Source organism: Heloderma suspectum, chromosome 13 (genome assembly GCF_057233095.1).
Source record: "Heloderma suspectum isolate Gila_16-S chromosome 13, 16-S_ref, whole genome shotgun sequence".
Taxonomy (NCBI): Eukaryota; Metazoa; Chordata; class Lepidosauria; order Squamata; family Helodermatidae; genus Heloderma; species Heloderma suspectum.
This window is the reverse complement of record NC_139470.1, coordinates 7103560-7125758: the sequence shown is the minus strand read 5'-3', so window position 1 is coordinate 7125758 and position 22199 is coordinate 7103560. Positions and strand designations below refer to the sequence as shown.

At 45.1% G+C, this 22199-nt stretch overlaps 1 protein-coding gene across 25 annotated transcripts in view; it reads left to right on the top strand.

The window, feature by feature from the left end:
- NCOR2 (nuclear receptor corepressor 2) overlaps positions 1–22199 on the top strand; it is a 414582-nt gene that overhangs the window by 336523 nt on the left and 55860 nt on the right. For all 25 annotated transcript variants that reach the window (XM_084819282.1, XM_084819284.1, XM_084819296.1 and 22 more), the window contains 2 exons: positions 10790–10943; positions 17350–17893. In XM_084819282.1, coding sequence (XP_084675408.1) covers positions 10790–10943; positions 17350–17893 — 698 coding nt within the window. The remainder of the gene's footprint in view (positions 1–10789; positions 10944–17349; positions 17894–22199) is intronic.

Genomic DNA, 22199 nt, shown 5'->3' with positions numbered 1-22199 from the left:
TCACTGCTTCCACTTCGCCTTCATTTTCCAAAACCACCCAGTTATGCCCCGTTCCTGGGTTGTTAGTTGCAATGTCCAAGTCCAGCACATGGGGTTGTTGAGAATTATACAACCCATAGTTTGAGCGCATGGTTTGTTGTTGGGTTAAAATGCTGGGTTGTTTAATCATCAACAACCCAGAGTGCTGGGTTTGGACGTCATAACTAACAGCCCAGGAACGGGGCAAAGCAGAAGTGGCGAGCGGGCAGGAGACAGTGCACTCACTTGTTTTGTTTTTTAACCCATGAATTGGTGTTACGTGCAAACCAGGTCAGTGATTCTCTATGATGACTGTCCTTCTGCTAATTGCTTCTCTTTCAGTTGCAAAATAGTATTAATTGGTTACCTTTAACCAACTCCTTGTGCAGCTCAACTGGCCAGTTTTAAGAGGTTTGTGTTAGATTCCCTTAGATTGGCAGTAATACAGATGTAGGTTTTTATTTTTATGTGGAGTTTATCCCAGTGTGTATGACTCGTGGACTAACTGAGCCACCACCATCTTGCATCTGGCTCCATGTACCCTGAACCATTATTTTTTACCTGGCTCCAGTTGGTGGACCTCAGGTTTCTGTAAAATAATTAAGATAAAAGTATATCCTGCAAGCCACTACTCTGGCCACCTCTGCTATGCGTTCAGGCCTAGTTCTTACAGAGATGGTAAACCTGTACCTGCAGACAGCAGGCGGAGACTCACATGATTTAATTGTCCTCCATACAGATATATTTTGCAACAAAGAACCAACATTCTAGGAACGCTAGATTAGAACCCTTCTCTTTGATACATTAGCTTTCTGTGTGCAAGGGATTTCCACCACCACCACCCATAGACGACTACACCGATTATCCCGGGATTTAAGTTCAGCTGGGGTAGCTTGGCTTGTAGTACCCTTGAGAAATGCAGCCAGTGGGGCTTGCACACATGGCAAGGCCTTTTTGGAGGTGGCACCCCAGCTTTGGAATTCTCTTCCAGAAGAGATTCCTTTGTCCCCCACATCGTTGTCCTTTAGGCACCAGTTAAAGACCTATTTATTTGTGCAGGCTTTGGAGATATAGGCAAATGCTTTATTTGTTCTTTGACTGATTGATTGTGTTTGTTGATTGTTTTATTGTATTTTATTATGTATTTGTGATTTTTGAATCATGATTTTAATGTTGTTTATGTGGTGTACTGTGTTTTCTATAGGTTGTTAGCCATCCTGGGTTCTTTGTGAGGAAGGGCGGGATATAAATCAAATAAATAAATGCAAAAATTACAGATGTGCATCCTCATGTACACTCTGAAGTTAGACTGCCCAGACGACAAGTTTTCCATCTCAGTGAAAACTAAGGGGGGGGGGGGGCTGGCTGGCTCTACTAGGCCTCGCTACACTCCCACATAAGCTAAAAGTGCACTCTAGAACTTCTATGAAGCTGTACATTATAAACAACATATCCTAGAACAGCCATAAAGAAGAACAGTATCAAACTAAGAATTCCAGAAAATATTCAGCCAGACACCTCTTTAAACATCACACAGGAAGCAAGCTGGGAAGTTGGTTCACTATTACTAATTCTTCTAGCTGAGGAACTCCTGATATGCTTCTGAAGTTCTCCAATCAGATTGCTGCAAAGGGCACTGAAATTAATACAGTTTGCAAATCACTGCTCTGTAATGTTTCTTTAAAGCAGTAAAGTATTTGAACACAGGCTAGATACAATAGAAAACACGTTGTAGTTTAACTAAGTTCATTTCCTCTCATCTCTGTCCCAAAATTTCAGGGCAAGTAAAATATGTTTAAAAATATACCACCACCCCAACTCTGAATTTAAATACCTCCTTCCATTCTCCCCACTCAATCCAACTGTCAAATGCCTTACCAAATAGAAGTCTGTCAACACTGCTTCTGAAATGTGCTCAGGCTAGGGCTGTGGTGAACCCCCAGGGAATGGGGGATCAGTTAATACCGATGTCTCTCTGTCTTGAAGGTCAGAACCTGGTGCTTAAATAGTTGTGTTAACATGATGCTCTCAGTATTTTAAATAAGCTGTATTAGCATAGAGAATGAGAGCGTGAGTTATGAGCCAAGAAAACCCTGCTTCAAATCTCTGTTTAACAGTGAATTCCCCTAATGGCCATTGGGAAGCCCCTCTCTCTCAGGCTCAGCCCTTCCTGTCTGTAACATGAGTTGATGCTAATGATGGCCTTCCTTACAGGGTTGTTGGAAGGGTTCCTAAGATAATACATGTGAACTCCATAAATGCATTCCTTAAATACCAACAGAGAAAGCAAGGAGGAAGTCAAACCAGATTGTTGTAGAACAGCACCAAAATGAAGCCTCATATGTTTTTTTTCTGGATTGACATTTCAAGTAAACTTGCATTGGTTGTGCACTCATACTCTGGATCTTGTGAACTTGATGACCTCCAGCATCTTTGAGGGGGGAGAACCCATGTGCCATCCACTCTCACAGTTTGAGAACTGCTGGTCTAGAATTCCAGCTGCACAGCAATGATGCTCCCCGTACCTGGCGCATGGATTACACGGTGACGTTTAATCTGATGATGGGTCTCTTTTTTCCTCGCCCCCTTCTCCAAACTGCAGCACAGCAAAAGCCATTCAGGGAGAACATCTGTCAACTGAGAGCAGTGCATATGGGAAGGCTGGTTTTGAAGCAGACCCCCCCTGCCTAATCTCTTGCTCCGTCAGTTCGCATGAGTCACGCATAACGCGAGTAAGAAGCGGCAAGGCCAAGACCACTTTGCCATAGTAACGAGAGCGTCTCCGCACTCGCATTAGCATCATCCAGTGCCCCAGCGACGGGCTGCTTCTATTGCTGATAATGAGCACTTATGGAAATTGTGTCCCTGGCAGAAGTTCAAGTCCAGCAAGGCTTTCCTCGGTAGAGGAAGCGGCACTTCTGACATGCCAAAGGCTTTATATTTGTTTGTTCAGGGTTTTTTTGTTTTAATTTTGTTTTTCCTCACAAGAGGCCTGTGAGATGGGGCTGCTATCATTCCCATTTCACAGAAGGGTAATTGAGGCAAAGTTGTCTCAAACAGATGGGGAATTGAGGCAAAATAAAATATATTTGGGAATTGACCAAAGCAAAAATAAATGAACAGCCAACTTCAAGAGATACTAGAAAGTAGTTTATTTGCAGAAACGTTCGCAGTTTCTTGCCATGTTTAATACATTTTGAGTGCCACATATTCTTTTGTCAGTGAAAGCTAGAAACCCATCCAAAAGTAGAGTTCAAACAATGTGTCATAAAATGTAAATATTAGGTTTATATTCAGCCACATTATAACATCCCAGAATACTCTTTTTATTGGTAAGAGAGTGCCCAATGAAAAAATCTCAATCAGCCTTTCCCAATCTGGCACCCTCCAGATTTGTTGGACTACAACTCCCATCATACCCAGACATGAACATTGGTCTCGCTGGCTGGGGATGATGGAAGCTGTAGTTCGACACATCTGGGGGGCACCAGGTTCGGGGAAAGTGATCCAGATAGAAAATCAAATTATTATTTTTAATGTCTTTGCACCCCAGTTGAGAGGCACTAAGCATGACAAGAGATGTTTGCAATTAACTAAAACCATGGTTTTAGTATCCTTCTGAAATTTGAATCCTTGTTTTTCCAAACTTCCCCCCCTCCCTGCAGAATTACTTGGCCCAAACACCATCCGTCAGGGTGCTGTGGCGCTCAAGAGCTGGCCTCAGAGAGGGTGGGTGGGTGTTGCGGCCATCCTAGGTAGCAGGTTTTATGGGTTTTTCAAAACTCTCTTTACTATTCCATTGGACCCTGCTGTATGATCTGGATTCAGCCATGAGTAGGATGGTACGGGAAGCAAACATGCCTGCCCTGTAATGCAAGAACTAGCCTTGGATGTCCTTTTGAGCTCTGTAGTCGGCACACGTGGAGAAGTTGGAAATGCACCCAGTGCCCCGATCCACATCTATGTTACAGCCCACGCCGCACAAGGGGGTCAGCCCCATACTGACATGCAGTCTCATTCATTCATTCATTCATGCGTTCATTATTAGCAATATCTATGTATCACTTCTCATTTGAAACAAATCCCAAAGTGGTTTACATTCTGCTGTTGCTACTGTTTTATTGGTGACTTCTGGTCACCAATACAATTGGTGACTTCTGTCCTTTTGTTTGTGTGTGTGTTTGTTTTTGTTTTATCTGGATTATTTTAAATGGTTTTCTTGCTGTTTCCTTTCTGTTTTCTTGTTTTCAATTTGTTTTGTTGCTTCATTTAAACAGTTTACGTTCCTAGCCTTGCACCATTAAAACAGGGGTGTGGAACACCTTTGTCTTTTAAGATATATCTAATTTTCTGCATTCTTCTGGTTTAGCAGACTTGTCATATTTTATCATTATTTATTTCTTTTATTCCAGTTATATCCCAGGAGCTCAGGCAGTGTGCATGGTTCTCTTCTCCCGCCTCCCTTTTATTCTCACAACAACCCTGTGAGGGTAGATTAGGCCAAGAGGTAGTAAAGCAAATCTGTGGGATGCTGCTACCCTCATGCCGCACACTTTTCCACCTTCTGTTCTTTGCAAAAATAAATAAAAATCCAGTTTTGATATGGGTGCATTCAGTCAGGATGATTTTTATTTGAAGAAATAGTTATGGAGAAGGGACTCAGGGGAATGATTTATTTTGGATTAATGTAAGGCTGTCACCAACCCACTTCCCTTTGGTGTCTAAGAATGGTCTCCAGGTGACCAGACAGGCAGTAAACTGGATGTAGGGATGTATGAGAAATTTATTTCAGTTTTTTTTTTTTATCAGGATTTACCCAGCTTGCACCTCCTGGACCAAACACTGACTCGGACACAATCTGTGGTTGTAGTCTGTACGTTTCCAAGCTTACAATGCGATTTGTGGATCCCACCCCCTAAAATGCATTTGATAGCATGCGTACATTTGAAAAATGCACACGAAAAAATGCGTACGTTTGAAAAATGTGCACAACAATGCTTTAATCAAGGGGAGAAGAATGCGTACATTTGAAAGATGCACACAGTTGATGCACACATTTGAAAAAATGTGCACAAAAATGCACACGATTTTTTATGCAAAAAGAAAAAAAACCAAAGCTTGAAGTCTGATACAGACATGAGATGGAAGGAACTTCAAAGTGGAATTTGGAGAACTTCAAAGAGCTCAAGTTTTGCTTGTATGCACATCCCTAACTGGAGGAGAGCTCAGTCCCCCTTCCCCTCCATTTGTGTGCCTCAGTTGACTTGCGTGGCAGGGCTGGGATCTAGTAGCTTTTGTGGAAGTCTTGTGGGCTGCCTTTGCAAGATAGGATGAATGAATTCAGAAGAAAAGAGTTTGTTCTTGTAGAGTGGACGGTTAGCAAATACACACAATCTAGACACTGCTTTGTCTACACAATCCCTGACGTATTTCTCGGAAAACTTGTATTGCCCTAATGTATTTGATAAGGGCTGGGTCGGAAACAAGCAACCTTTCATTGTCATGCCTGGAAGGGGGAAGGGGAAACTCTTTGTTCCACCTGAAGGTTTGGGAAGTGGGAGGTAAAGGAGAACATAACAATTCCCTGAGCTCAGGTGGCCTAGTCAGTGTTTCTGTCAGAACCTTTGCATCCTTTCTTTCACTGAAGTTAAGCATGCCCAAGTATGTTATTTATTATTGTGTGCATGGAGGCGGCAGCAGAAGGCTGTGGGCAGGTTCCTACTAGTTCTGTTTTTTTAGGCAGTAATGGTGGGAAAACAGCATCAGGTGTGAGACTTTGTTCTTACAACCTGGGCTGAGCAGTTCTTTGAAAGGCGTCATCCCCATCTTCCTGACCTATCCCATCAGGTGTTTCACAAAGACCTGCATACAGTGGCTATCCGTACCTGTTCTGCTGTTACAGAGCGCTTCACAGCCGTCACGTCATTCACCTTTGCAACAGTGCTCCTTTGATGTCTCATTATTATACCCATTTTACAGATGGGTAGATTAAACTGGAAGGTAGAAATTTGCCCAAGGGCCTTGGCTGAGCCGGAGTTGACTTTAAACAAAAATTGATTAATTCGTTTTTAAATAAATCATAGGAACTAAAGCCCCTGAGCCTATCTGCAAGTCAAGGCATAAGAAGAGCCTTGCTGTAGAACACACAAGATCCATCTAGTCCAGCAACTTGTTTCTACCAGTTGGCCACTCAGATGCCCATGGGGATGATGAGAATTGTAGTCCAACACATCTGGAGGGCAACTGACTCTGAGAAAGATGGCTAAGACAAATGAGCAAGATAGGATTGGGCGGGGCTCACATGATTGCGCTGACCTATTGTTAAGTGGCTTCATTGCAGCTGTATCTGATCTCCCTAAACAGTGGTGACCAAGCTAAATCCCTGCCATCATCCCAGGTTCAAGATCTGCTGTGGGACCATCGAGACCTGATAGGGCTGGCAATGATTTCTCATGAGAGGTTTTGTATTCAGCAGCAGGCTTCAGCACATAGCATACATACACCCCATTCAGTTATGAAGGGGACACTGTGCATTTAAAAATCAGTTTTCCCCCTGTGAAATAACCAGAACTGGGGCCCCAGTTCTTTCCCAATCCCCACTGCCCATGTATTTTAAAAGGTAAAACTGCCTTTGACCCATGCCAGTTAGGTCATTAATGTTTGACTTGGTACGTGTGTCTTTTGTACTCCTGCAAAAGCCTTCCGCTCTGTCCCTAATAATGCTTTAGACCTTGAAATACATTTGTCAAAATGGTTATTAAACGAAAGGATACTGTTTTTATCTTGGTATTAGCTGTTACCAAGATTAGTTGCAGCAATTTTCCTATTCTTGATATTCAATATCGGCATGAAGGTAATGTTTCCATTTTGGTTTGAAAGGGAGAATGTCTCAGTTAAGTAGGTGTTGGCAATTCAGGGAGGGGTTGCCACCTTTTTATGAGTCCTGACTCCCAATCCTTTAGCAATCTGCACAAGTGTTTCCCAGCATGGAGATACAGTGACCTGATTTGTACGTAATAGTTTAATTAATTCATGGTTTGTTGAATTCCAGGTTGTTGTGATGTATGAATGGAGCCCCGCTAACAAACCATGGCTAGTCAACCACGAATGACCCAGAAAGATAATCATGGTTTGTTGTTGGATTGTGAACTCTGGGCTGTTTGACCCAGGGTTGGTTGTTATATGTGAACCCAGAACTGTGGGTTGTTCATGGGCTGTTTCACCAGGCTATAGAGGTGGCGGACAAGAGTGGTTAAAAAACGCAGCTGCTCTACATGCCAGTACCCAGCACTGCAGAGGCATTTGGGATACAGGGGGAGAGTGAGCAAAGGAGGAGGGAAACAAACAACCCAGGGGTTAAGAAAACAAACCATGGTTTGTTCAATCATCTGTCAGACAAGCCCTGGGTAAGGCAAAAAACCATGGGTTAATCATGGGCTAAATAAAGCATGGGTTAGTGTTATGTGCTAATCAGGCCATCCACTGAATTTCTTCCTGTCAGCTTTCACTTTATATAGGAAGTGAAACCTTGCCAGAAAAAAAGATGACAGTAACTCTGTTTGGCAAAGCACCTTGAGAGTTACGTATATAGGGAGGGAGAGACACAGACAGTGATTAATAAAAAGATTTCTCAGCAGCCTTTCTGACACATCAGGCTCAATATTTTGTTCTATTTTTTATTTGCTTGCTGAATGTATATAACAGTTTTCATCCTATGTGGGTTTTGAACTGTTTTACAATAAAATAATTCAAAACAACAGTGAAACTGTTTAAAACAATCCAAGTAAAACCGGAAAAATAGAGCAAAAAGACAGAAGTCACAATAAAGTAGCAGCAACAGCAGGGCATAAACAGGTTCAGAAGTAGTAGGCCTCAGAATCACCAGTTGCTGGGAAGCGAGGGCAGGAGAAGGCTGTGGCCCTCATGTTCCACCGCTGGGCTTCTCTTAAGCGTCTGGTTGGCCACTGCGGAAAACAGGATGCTAGACTAGATGAACCTTTTGGGTTGATTCAATAGGGCTTTTCTTGCACTTTTGCAGTTGCTAAGAATATATCCGCTGTGTGTGCTTGTGAGAGAGAAATATTTTAACCTGCTTGTGGACTGCCAAAAGTCAAATGCACAGCTTGCAGAAGGGCATTCCACCCAGGCAACAGTCAAGAAGCCCTTTTTCTTGTGGATGCCAAACTGACTTCCTAATAGAAGGAACCTCAAGCAGGCCTACACACCTGATCTTAAACTGTGAGGAGGCCCATTGCCCATATCATACAGGAGCAGGCATACCCTGAGAGGCTTGGGACAGTAACTTACTGCGCCTGTGTTAGGAGTCATGCATCTTTTCTGACTGCTCTGAGACATGACTACCCGGTTCAGATATCTACAATATTGAGTGGTTATAAGTAATAACATTGAACTAAACTGAACTATGGGTATCCTAAAGCATACTGGAATTATTAAGCACATTTGCATATACTTAAAACAAAGGCAGCCATGTTGGCCATAAGAAAAATTCCGAAATCCATATAGTGTAATAGCTTTATTAGGTTAATCCAAATATCACAAATGCTTGTGCATTTTTTGTGATGGTTGAATTGGCCTAACAAAGGTATTACACTATATATAGGTTTTGGAATTTTGCATATACTTGTTTATTTTGAATAATTGGTTCTGCTTCTGCCAATCAGTGGGAGGTCAAGGACGCTATGAGGGGCATTGAACCCCTACCCACTGGGCGAATTTGCACATCACGACAAACCACTGAGGCATAATTAACCCTCAGGTCACAGACCAGCCACCATTTTGAATATACAAGCCCCGGCTGGCCATTCTTATGACCTGTCATGCTGTGTGAACCTGGGTGGTGGGGATTGTGCAAGAGTTAGACAACCCTTGCACAACCCTTATCACCCAGGTTCACATGACATGGCAAGCCATGGCAACTGCCAGCTGGGGCTTGTATATTCTAATTGGCAGTCAGCACACACCACAGCAGCCTCAAGGGTTAATTAACCCATGGTGGCTTGTCATGACATGTGAACTCAGTCACTGACCCAGTCCATATGATCACCGCAGCTTAAACAACCCACAGTGGCTCATTCAAGCTGCAGCACATGCCGGGCATGGCATGTTGTGTTATCTGAACCCAGGCTTATTGGAGGGGGAAAACAGCCCTCAAATAACCCATGGGCTCTTGTTGGGTTTAAGCCGTGGTGATTTGTGTACTGGCCTACTGTCTGTTGGAAATCCCATTCTAGTTCCGCTGCCACCCTGCATATAGAGTGCGGTGCTACCCATACATTTTTATGACTAAAAAGAACTAGAAACTTGGTTGTTGCTGTTGTTTTTAAATTAAAACTGATCACCTCTCGGGGAGTTTAGTTCTGGCACAATACTAAATCCCACCCTTAGCCATTTTATGGAATCTAGAATACTGACAGCCACGATCATCGTCATTGTCACGATCATCGTCATTGTTATTGTTTTGACGCTATGTAATTTTTATCCCTGTTAGAACTATGAGAACTATATTAATACAGAAGGCTACAAGGTGCCTTGTGGAGAATTATCCAAAAAGTGGGTTGGTATCCCCTGGAACGGGTTGGGGGCAATGCACAGTCAGGTTTCATTTCTCCGCCTGTATAATGGGAATATTTAGTACCTACCATTGCAGGAGTGTGGAGCATAGGAAGCTGCCTTTTACCAGGCCAGGCCATTTGTCTGTCTGTCCCAGTATTGTCTGTTCTGTGGCTCCTGCTTTCCATGGTATTGGGCAGAGAGGGACTTTCCAAGAAAGTTGAACCCCACGAACTTGGGTAGCATGGAAGGAATGTAAGGATTTTAAAGTCCTCTGTGCTCTAAAAATGCCATAGAAAGTTGCAGTCAGTGTCTGTGTGTTTGTTCCCCACCCTCCCCTGACACAGTCTTAATGGCTTCGATAGGGCATTCCTCGTGACAGTTTAACACAGGGGTGGGAACCTCTTTCAGCCCAAGAGCTCAATTCAGTTTCCGAATGTGGCCCCCAATTTCTCAGGGGCTGCATTCCAGCAGTGGGTGGGGCCAAAGACAAACAGACGGGGCCAAAAATACCAAAGGTAAAAGCATATTTTAGCTGGAAGCTCTTACTGGCAGTAACTAAGCCTTAGGAGAGACATTTCAGTTTTTTAGGCACATTGCAAAACCGCTGAGAAGCCACCAAATGATTGGTGGTTGGGGGGAAAGGCATGAGGCCGGGGGAGGGGGAGGGGCTAACTGGGGAGCCCTGCAGGGGCTGGATTTGGCCCACAGGCTTGAGGTTTCCCACCCCTGGTGCCAGGGTGTGTGTGATTGGACTCGGAGAAAGCATGCCTCAGGATGCGCTTTCTCCAAGCCCAGTTCTCCCCCCGCCACCGCCCTTGAACTCCCAGCCCTGGTCACCCCTTGGCTCATGCCTGAACACTGCTCTCTGTTTTCAGCAGCATCAAGGCGATGTGCCTGCACAGCCCTCAGCCCTTTGCCAATTTCAGGAATGGTCATTCCAACCCCGCCCCCCATACTTTTCTGCAACAGTCCCTACTTTCATCGGCCCGTTCCTTCCTCCCCCATAACAGTCCCCTCCATAACAGTTTCCTCCTCCATAACAGTCCCCTCCACCCCCCACACACATTTTGATTCCCAGGAAATCCACAAGTACTATTCTATGATTCTAAGTACATTACCCACTTTACGGATATAAGGGAAGGTGACAGGAAGCTATTTGGCCAAGACTGACCCCTGTTTGTTTGTTTGCCTTGCCCAGGAGAAAGAAAGGAATGCTAGGAGAAAGAAGAAAAAAGCCCCCGCCGTCCAAAGCGAGGAGGCTGCCTTCCTCCCAGCTGCCGAAGACGAGGAGATGGGGCAAGATGGGTCAGGCACCAGTGGCAACGAGGAGGAGATGGCCGAGGAGGCAGAAGGTAAGGGGCTTCCCCACGGCAAAGCTGAATCTTGTGGCCCATTTGAGGTAGGCAAAAAAGTAAATCGGCGACTGTCTCCTGCTGAGGGAAATGGCGTGCGAGGCTTTCTCTGTAACCTGGGAAATTTCACTTCTTCTGTGTGTCTGCAAGAGCAGTTACCAGCAGGGAGGAGAGGAAGCAGGCACCCTGAGGATATGTGAGGGTGGAACTTTCACACAGTGCCAGAGATGCAGAAAAGCTGACATTTGACTGCCCTCAGTCATGCCGGCATGGCAAAGAGCTGACCTCAGTCACAGAGATGTGTTTGGTTTGCAAAGTATTTCCGAGTGTTTCTTGATTTCAGGAAACGAGGCATCCACCAGGAAGCCCAGCTGCTTAAATGAACATGCACCATTCCCAGTAAAGGTGGCGCCACACTGGTATTTTAGCATTGAAAGGGTGTTCTGTCTTGGTCCAGATACTTGACTTGTTTTCCGTTTCTTGAGTCAGTTTATTGCTAATTAATATCTTTGCAATCTTTCCCGATTACATTTTTCTCTCTCTTCATAACCCCTGCATGTTCAAGGTCCAGACGAGACTTGATGCCAAATGTCGTTCTGCCTTCAGCAAAAGCATCCGCACATCTAGGTCCCTGCTTCCCTCCCCATAACATCTGTTAGCACTTTCCTGTGTTGTGAACCCACAGCCCCGCATGTTTTCTTATCCCCACCAGCAGCAGCCAATGAATGGTGTGTACTGGGGGAGGAGAAAAACGAAGCTCGATGATGTCACAACACAAACAAGGACTATTAGATGTTACAGAGGTGGAAATGGGGAGCTAGATGCACTCTGCCATTTATTATCACATCTCATTTTAGTCTTTTCTAGCTGCTGGACTACAAGTCAGTGCAGGATACGGTATTGTGACATATCTCCATTCCAGGCAAGTAGTTTTCATTGCCCAGTTGGCATGAGAAGAGAGACAGAGGAGAGAGAGGGAGAGAGAGAGAGAGAATGGGAGGGGCAGGTTAAGAGGATGAAATAAAAATTGTCAGCCGTCACTGTTTCTCACTTGGGAGCAGAGCCAGCAAGCTTGGGGAAAATGCATGTAATTTGTAGCAATCGCCCCATTTAACTTCCGTGGGAGTGATTTAATAACTTAACTACCCCACACACACCCCAGCATTGGAGAGAAGGGCTAATGGCATACGCAATTGGAAATCTTTTCAAGTCAGTGTTGAAAGTGACTCATTACAAAGCAGTTTCTAGGTAAATCTTCTGTGTTGGAGCCATAGGCATGACTCAGAGATGCCCAGTGGAAGAAAGTGGATCTCGTTCAGATTGGGACGTAACAGCAGGCTCAAATTTTAAGGACACCCTCGCTATTCAGACATGCACGCATGTATGCCACAAGGTGGATCGCTTGACAGAACTGGGAGCTTTGCAGCTTATGACCGCTTCAGTTCTCCATAACTTAAGACAACAGACCTTTGAGCCAAGGTGCCTGAAATGTCACAGGAGCAGAAATGTCAGGTCAGCCTTCTGCCTCAGCAGTTTGTCATTTGACATTTGGGAGGCATTTCAGCATAGTGAATACCAAGGGTGTGTGTGTGTGTGTGTGAGTGTGTTCAGCAAAGCTTTGAGACAGTTTCATCACACCAGGGTTTCTCCATCATTCTTCCCTATCAGCAGCCTCTTGCAATGGATTCCCAGTATCAGATACTTTTCCCACCCACCCAACAACTCATCCCACCCTGGAACTTTGCTGCCTTTAAAAAAAAAATGTTTGGGTTGAACCCCAAACCCTATGACCTTTTCTTGATCTGAAAATAAAGATGGGTACATATTTTTCCCCACAGCAGGGTTTTGCTAAATCCATCCCAGCCTAAATACTGTAAATTCCTTCCGCTTTGTCTGCTTTTGGGGAGGAGCGGGGAACTGCTTTTCACAGATTCATGGCAAGTAAATAAACTTTAGTCATGCCTGGAATTTAGTTGGAGAGGCCAAAAATGTGAAATGCTTTGAGATTTGCCCAGACTGTGTGGATACCATTCCCTTTTGAGTCAGTCCAACATAGCCCCCTAAAGAACTTCTGCTCCCTTCACAAGATCTGTATTTGTGGCGAATTCCTGCCTACCTACCAATTTTTCTAATGTATTTTAATCCCCCCACAACCCTAGCTAGCATATTTTGAGCCAAAATCCCCTCAGACTACAAATGCCTCACTTTAATTCAGATCCCTTAGCACCTGGAATTTCTAAATACGTTGCAGAATGTGATGAGGTCATCTCCCCTCCTCCCCACAGCCCAGAATTCTGGCTTTGTGCCTTGGTTTCCCCTTCAGTTGTAACAACGCTTGTTGAAATCTCCATTTCAAAAGCACACATACAAATTTGCTCCACCATCCTTTCAGCTCACTTCTTGGATGTGATCCCAGAGTCAGGGCGGGGTATGGAACTTAGTCCCCTTTCTGCCTCACCAGAATTTAAAATCTTCTTGTATATGAGCCAAAAAGGATATATAAAGATGCACACTATAAGCTTTCCTGCCACAGTGCCAGAAATTCAAGTTTCTTTTGCATGGTCTCTGTGCATCCCACATAGAGGTTCTGCGCCTGCATAGAGCCTCATCCAGAACATTCTAGCACTGAAAGATATTTTGGCGGGAGACTTGCCTCCACCCCTAGTGTGCATGCTCAACGGGTGTGTGCTCCTGCTCTTCCTGCTCCATTCCTTTTAGACAGCGGCAGCATTTAGGAGCATTCTCCGTCTCTAGCGATCCGTTGGTCAGAGATCGAGCTGATTTCTCCTACGGCAAGCTCCTGACTTGGTGCTCATTTTGCACATCTCTGGGACACCGCCTAAGGGACATCAGGCCCCATGAGTGGCTCTCCTGCGGCTGGGTAACGCTTAAATGACCCAGCAGTGTGGTTGCAGCGCCATCTATGTGAGTCCCTATCATGGAACCTGCACCTCCCCTTCCAGGCCAGGCGCTAGTTCTGTGGGCAGAACCAACATGTTCGGCCCCTTCCCATGTGGCTGGGTCACTGAAGTGCTGACCTCGCCATGCAGAAGCCACTTACAGAAGCAGCTTCCACGCAGCTAGGGCAATGGTTAAAGCTGATGTCTCCAGTGTGGTACCCTTGGGGACCAATGTGCCTGCCAACACCTCTCTTGGTGGCCTCCAGGCTCCCTGCCCCTTCTGATTTCAATTTTATGTCTTAAGATTTTTAAATCCTAAATTTTTAAAATTTTAATTTTAATTTTTTTTTTTAACTGAGAGGCTGGCATGCTGCAAATAAAGTGGTATCTTCCTGCACCATCTTTATTTGGGTTCAAAATAATAGTTTTTGAATTCTATTCAAAAGAATAGAACCCAAATAGTTTGGGTTCAATAGAATGAGTTTTGGAGCTCAGGCCTCACCTCTGCCTTATACTTTGGTTCATGGGTAAGTTACCTTTCTTTTAGTCTCACAACTTTGCCTTCTGGAAAATGAGTGTTTTGTGACCACCCCCATCCAATGGAAGCCATTTTAGGAACGAGCAAGCTCCTCCCCCTGCCATGGCAGCCATTTTATGAGCTCACCTACGACACTCTCTCAAAACGCCAGATGTGCCCACTGACACAAAAAGGTTGGAGACCTGGTTTAAAGGGCATGTAGATGTACAGGGGGGTCAAATTGCTCCCAGTGGCTGCCAGTGCTTATGGAAGGTACCAGTACGCAGCTGTGTGACACATATCACAGGGTTTTCTCCATGCCAGTGCAAAACATTTAAAGAAAAAACTACCAAGGTTTCACAGGGGTATTTTTGTTTTGTTTTGGCCAAGAGTGGCAACATGGCCTAAAGTTGTGGAGACGTTTTTCCCCCTGCCTCTCTTCTCTTGCTTCACCCTTGACTGCCAGGAGACCTCTCTTTGGAGTCACCCTTTATTTATAGGATAGGAAACTTCCCTGTCTCCACTGCTTAACCACTTTACGTTTCCCTTCATATCTGAATAGAAGGTCTCTCACACACCTTTCTATGTGTGTGGAGTGGATAGAAAGACTGTGCTTCAAACATATTTAGGGAGAGTAGTAATTTCAGTTTGAAAATGTGCTACAGGAAAGTCTAGCAATAGTGACTGTTGAGTTTCTAGCTCTTCTCTGTCCTTTGTTTAGGCTATGGTTGTTCATGTTTTTTTAATATTTGTATCTTCTCCTTTCCCCTCAAGGAACTGAGGCCTGACTGATTTGATTAAAAACTGCAGCATAGGGACTGCATGAACTGCAGCCGTGTGGTGGATTCACAATGTGGCAAGGTGTTTGTGTAATATTGCTAGCCATAACATTCAGCAGTTTTCACCATACAACACTCCAAAACCACCATACAACACCCCAAAAGGGATTTGGAGTGTCTGCAGAACTATATTGAAAATTGCAGGGTCTATGTGATGCCCATGTTGCTACTGTGCTTCCACCACCTTCAGACAATTTTAAAGATATCGGTCAAGATATGTTGGCACCTGAGGTGGAAAGTACAAATGATGACACATCCAGTGATAAAAAATACTATAATAAATTAAAACGATTGACTGTTTGCCATCCTTTCTTAGTCCCCAAAGTCTACGGCCTGAAGTGGCTGCTTTCCTTGGCCTAAAGATTGAGTCCGCTGTGACATTGCTTACTCTAAAGAGAGTTAGAAATACATGTCCTTTAAAGTGTGAGGCGACACACACATTTATTTTTCTAACAGCAACTTTCTGTTTGGTCTTAATTGTTCAGACACTAGTTCAGACACTGACTATTGTACACTCTGAGGTAAAAATAATTCTGAATAAGAAACAGCAGCAGTGTACAATATGCCCCTCCTCCACAAAGTTTCTGCAACCTCCTCTCTTTTTATCGGTAATTAGATATGTTTCCATTTTAGAAGAACATGCGATTTCTGGAGAGTTCTGATGTTTTAATTATTAACCTGATCCTGAAACCCTCTGATAGGATTTGGAAAGTATTTTTTGGGTTCTTTTATTAATTTCTTACTGACCTTGACCTGTTTTTCACTTCACTTTGATTACAGGGTTTAAAAAAAAAAATTGGAAGGCTCCCTGGATTTCTTCACAGATGGGCTGATGGGAGGGTGTGCGTGTGTTTTTGTTTGGCAGCCCTCACAAGTGCTGCCTTACTGAGGTGCAAGCAGGGAGGTTGAATTATTTTTCTCTTCTTTTTCTTTTTTTAAATGGGGAGACTTTGATCTCTAAACAGATTCCTCAAAACAGACTGAATTAAAGAAAAAAGAGAGATGGATATGGAAGAGACTTTTTAAAACAAATTTCAGAGAATAATACTTAGAAAAAACACAGATGGTCTCCACCTGCTTAGCTTTGAACTTGTACACCTAATTTTCTATGTCTTTGGCTTTTACAGTGACCTCCTCCTCCTCCAATTCTAAACTGCTCAAGGGGAGATCAGAAAATATGAATACTGAAGAATCTTCTTAGCACAGATATTGGAGTAAACCTAGAGAGATGGGCAAGGGTATCTTAGCATTCATTGTTGTTGTTCAGTCGTTAAGTCGTGTCCGACTCTTCATGACCCCATGGACCACAGCACGCCAGGCCTTCCTGTCCTGCGCTCTCTCCCGGAGTGTGCTCAAGTTCATATTCATTGCATCGGTGATGCTATCTAGCCATCTCTTCCTCTGCCGTCCCCTTCTCCTTTTGCCTTCAATCTTTCCCAGCTTCAGGGTCTTTTCCAGTGAGTTTTCTCTTCGCATGAGGTGGCCAAAATATTTGAGCTTCAGCTTCAGTATCTGTCCTTCCAATGAGCACTCAGGGTTGATTCATACACAGTCACAATTGGTAGCTCGACTGAGACATAACAATCCTGGTTCAACAAACCATGGTTCAACAAACCATGGCTCGTTGACCAGGGACAGCCCAAGTACCCATACACTCCCTCCAGTGTGTGTAGTGTATGAATGCTTCAGAAGAAGGTACCATGACAATATATTTTAAACAATGTATTTATAGTGAAAATCAAAGTTCCATCTTAAAAACTGTTATTACAGTAATAACATATGTTAAAAAACCCTAGGTGCTATTCACTCTGCATACACTATATGTGTGGTATCCACTATGAAGGAATTTAGGGAAATCATCCACCTAATTTTTTAGCTGTCCACCATCCTGCATTCGGACTGTAGAATGACCTAAAAATATTAGAAATGCAACATTCTCAGGAGGAAACAGTAATACTCTTGTCTGGAGATAACTATTCAGAGGCCACTGTCATTAAATAATGCACACCAGTATAGTAGCTTACTCTACAGTAAAACCTTTTCTAAGGCTCTTCTGGGAGGGGCCTTGTTGTTTTATATGTCATTGTTTGTGCATGGCGAATGGTACCAAGCCATACAAGTGGAAAATACGTCTTTTTATTTCATTCCAGTTGCAGTAAATAACAGCTCGGACACGGAGAGCCTTCCTTCTCCAAGACCTGAAGCCAAAGAAAACACAGAAAATGGGCACAAACCAGTCCCTGAGACCAGAGATAATGCTGGAGACAAACCAGCTGTCAAGATGGAGGAAGCCACGGGTTCCCCAGAAGCAGATCCCGTAGCCCCTGCCACCCAGTCACCTGAGGCGGCAGCCACCGAACCGGCTTGCAGTGAAGAGAAGCCGCAAGAAGAACAAACAGTTGATGTGGTGAAAACTGAGGGGATGGAGGAAAAGCTCCCAAGCCCTGAGCCTCCCAGGGGTGACATCAAAATGGAGGAGGTGGAGGACTGTCAGGAAAAGGACATGGCTAATGACAAGAAAACCGAGAAGAACGGCAGCAGTAGTGCGGTCACTGAGGCTGAGGGCGCGCCCAAGGCTGAGAAGAGGGAGAGCCACAAAGCTGGGAAAACTGGAGGCCCTAATACTGACAGCGACTCCAGCGCCACCTGCAGTGCCGATGAGATGGATGAACAGGAGACTGGTGACAAAAGCAAGTAAGTGACGAGCAAACGGAGTGGAAAATCTGGAGGAGTTAAAGATATAGTCTAAACAAAAAAGCAGGTGCCTAGTTACCTGGGCCCCTAAGCATTTAATGTTGGTGCCTGGGAATTTGAAATGGGTTTTCTTCCAGAATGATGAGGACTAGAGCCTTTGCAGAGTCCCACCCACCCAGCAGTGCGAGACAAGCTCTTGATCTTGCTGCTAGGAGCTCGCACTATGTTGGCTGCCAGAGAATATGGCTTCCTGTCCGCCAGCAGAATGGTGCGCAGACTTCCCTTAACAGCAGGAAGCGGCTTCTGGATGGGCACCATTCCTCAGACCGGTGGCTTAAAAAACGCTGACATATGACACTGCTGTCCTCGGCGGCTTTTGCACTTGCTTAATGATTTATGGAGCCTTGGCTCTTTGAGCCTCGTGTTGCCAGTGACATTAATTGAAAGGGCAACTTTATGGTCCTGGTGCTTATGCTGTTCAGGATCGATGCCCATTGTCAGGGGTTAAAGGAGGTCATGTGCTGCAATATGGTCATGTCCTGTACTGGTGGCCTGTTCTTGATGGGGACAACCGTCCTGCTTTCTCTGGGTGACGGGTGATTTGTGGTTTAGTGCACAGCCTCAGTCAATTTCATTAAATGCCTCTTGGATCTATACTCGCACACAGCCGTTCATCAAGCAACAGCAGGCCACTGCAGGAAAAACAAGAACCTCTGGTTCACTGGGAGCACAAATTGATCCTTATGGTGGAGGCAGGCCAGGAACCTAAAACAAACAGCAAAGAAGCAGCCATATTTAAACGTGCAGGAGGATTAACAGCGCTCATGCTTTTAGGGATCTGCTTAAAGTTCCAGCTCCTGAACCTATGGAATGTATTGTCTTTAATGTAAATGAGACAGTGAGTTTCCAGACCCAGCGTTTTAGAGGAATGCTACAGAGATAGCAACTTTAAAAATGAATGAAATAAATACACTGAAGCTATCTTGGAATTCGAGGAGGCAGCCCACCTCTCGGCAATGACTGGAGCTTCCACAGTGTTCAGTTTAGGGTGCAGAGAAGGGCTTATGCAGGAGAGCCCATCTCAAGTCAAGCTACCTCTAGTTTTTGTATGAGGGCCAGTGTAGTTCATTGATTATGAAGAGCATTTAACCACTGTCTGTAGAAAGTCCCCTCTACTTTACTCCACATTTCCACCACCACCTTTGTGCTGGCTACCATCTCCTGTTTAGACGGGTGCATGCACCACCACATCACTGACTGCATCATGTCTGGGGCACTTTGGCTCTCTGGAGATCTATGGTTCAACCCACTTTGCCCGCAGGATTCTTTGCTTGCATCTGAGGCCCTCCATCTGTCATCCCATAGGGTGAAACACTGCAGTCCAGCAGGTCTCCCTTCCTTTCTTCCCTCTAAATATCTGAACTTTTAAAAAAAAAGCCCTGCTGGTTCAGACCAAGGGTCCAGCATCCTGTTTACTGGACGTGTGTGGCTGGATGAAGGCCAGCTATAAACACATTTGGGTAGCCCACCCCCAGGGCATGACGGCAACATGAGCCTCTCTGTTGTTTTGCCTCCAGAAGCTGGTATTGAGCCCTATCCTGCCTCTGAACATGGGAGGTCCTGTTCAGCTATCACGGACAATAGCTCTGCATAGACCTACCCTGGTGCTCGGTTCAGTGGCAGGAGGGGCCCACGGGCTCACTAAGATTTATAGGAGAAGAGCATGCAGCCAGATAGCAAAAGCAGCACAAATCAACAGCATGCAGATTTTACATTGTGGGCAAGCCCCAAGGAGTGCAGTGGGATGAAGCGCAGTTCATAGAAGTGGTGCTCTGGGAGTCCTTTCCTGGCTGTCCTCCATCGTCTTGCAGGTCTTGCTGGCTATTGCCAACCCAAAGCTAAAGTAATAACAGCTCTTAGCTCTTCCCAGTTAAAAAAAATAGTCCCCAAAGATAATTATCTTTACATATATATTTTATAAAGGCTGTTGGCAGTGCTAGGAATGAAAGTTCAGCTGTAGGTCATGCTAAATATAAATGAACGCAGAAGGCCAGCCCATGCAGACATAAGTTAAATGTTGTCAGTTCATTGCTAAGGGAGAAGCAAGGATGCTATGCAGTAAAGAAATGAGTGAGAGAGCCAAGCAGAACCCTTATTTCTTGGTACTTTAAAACCTCCTGGGTCAACTTTGACAGTTGAACCTGTTAGCCCTTCAGCCAGTTACCCAATTTGACTGTGACTTTCCGTCATTGCTGTTCACCCTCTCCCTTAAATTCCCAAAGCCTGGTTCTTCTTCGTGGTCTCCGTGCATCACACCTATGGGCTGCACAGATGACCATGAAGAAGAACCACAGTTACAGGTAAGCAACCTGTCTGTGTTCTGAGAGAAAACTGAGCATCCGTTTTCCAAGCATGTCTTGGTGCTGCCCTAGTGGTAGCAGCTCAAAAGTTAAATCATTCTGCTGTGGTCCTCAGTGATAAAGAAGTTGCTCAGCCCCTGGTCAGTTTTCCAAGGTGAAAATGGAGTGAAAGAAATAGTTCCTGATTGTCTAGACCAGAACCTGAGGCCCTCCAGATGTGTTGGACTACACCTCCCATAACCCCCAGCCAACTATGCTTGGGGAAAGTTTGACTAAATATTTAAGAGATTTCTCAGTTTTGCCGCAAGCTTGTAGTTACTCCATTGTGTAAACAAATCCAGGGGTGAAGCAGGTTAAATAGCAATAATCAGAGGGGTGACTTCACATGGGCAAAGACCTGGCTGTGACCTGGAACTGAACAAAGGCTGCCAGCTAAGAGGGTTACAGGTCTTGCTGAGGCAATCAAAAGGACTTTAGGCTTTCCATAGCCTGATGGAAGTACAGGGCACACTTCCAGATAGCTCTGTAGTGGGGGCAACACCACCGGAACTGCCCCTCTGCTCTTCACATCAGGGATTGGAGCTCCAGGTCAGAATCCAGAGCTTGCTGGCTCTAGGGCCCCTTTGCTGTGCCTCTCGGATTACCTCTTATTATGTGCTCTCGGATTACCTCTCTTTAACTACCAGTGGGTTTTAAGCCAGGCTCACATCCTCCTCCTGGTTTATTTTAGCTAGTTATTTCACTGCCTATAAATTTCAAGGTCACTCTGTGTTCAGGCTCAGGCAGACAAACAAGCATGGCCCAGCCACGTGAAGGGAATAGAATCCGTATCTGCCTGGTGACCCCTTTCCCTCGTCTAGCGCATCTTTAAAACAGTCTTGGAGATATCCCCCAGTATGGGCCAGAAATGAACAGAAATCCACATGGTCCTCGCCCATAGGTCCTCTTGAGATGCCGGCTGGCTCTGATGCCATCTGGGGGTTGCTTCCAAGGGAGCTGACTCTGTTGCAAGAACAAGCCTTCCGTCCTCTTTTGATTTTGACAAAGGAAGGCTTATTTTGCTTGGTTTGTGCTCTGAAGCAGCTGGGAAATGGGCTCACCCAGAGTGGCAGCCACGGCAGCTGGAAGCACATTTTTGCGGGCCTCTTTTGTGAGAACAGATACTCTCTCTCAGTGCATCTGAGATTTCGGGCATTTCTACACAAGGCTAAAATCCTGCACCCTTACCGGGGCTTCTGCTTCCGGATTCCTTGCAGGATCAAGATTGGCTCCTTTTCACGTGGTTTCATGGGGGGGCGGTTCTTTCTGGGCAAGTTCTATATGTTTCACTATACAGCCACTAGATGGTGCTGTGGTATAGTTGTGATACAGCGGGATTCCGGAAGTTCACTGGAAATTAACCATGCTTCAAAGTGTGATAAAATCTCTTCTCACATTTTCCCCATTGAGAAGAAAGCCGGTATAATGGCCAGAAAGCACAGGAGGGCCCCTGGACCCACAAAAACCCATGAGTGGCCAATCGGGAGCGCACAGTAAAAGCCTCATGTAGAAAAGCCCCTAGATGCCACACACAGTCTCTCCTTGGCCCAAGCTGATCTCCCACCCATTTGTTTCACAGAAGTATGGACTGCCGATGCTAGTGTAGGCTTGATAAGAATTGGAGGTGCCTCTACAACTTTAGGGGATGGAGCCCTGCAACCCCAGCATCCACATCTCTTAACCTCCCTACCTAGATGGTGCGTGGGATGCCTGTAGGTCTGCGCTGATCACTCAGTCTGTATTGGGATGTTGGCCACGGTATTTTGCCAGACCACAAGTTAGCCTTTGACGGGGGCCAAGGTGGAGGTGGACTCTCCTGATTTCTCCCATCTGGTGCCAGCACACCACACTGGTTGCCCAAGAATTGCCCTGTTCAAATGCCCAGTTTTCTGCGCTCCTACTGTAAG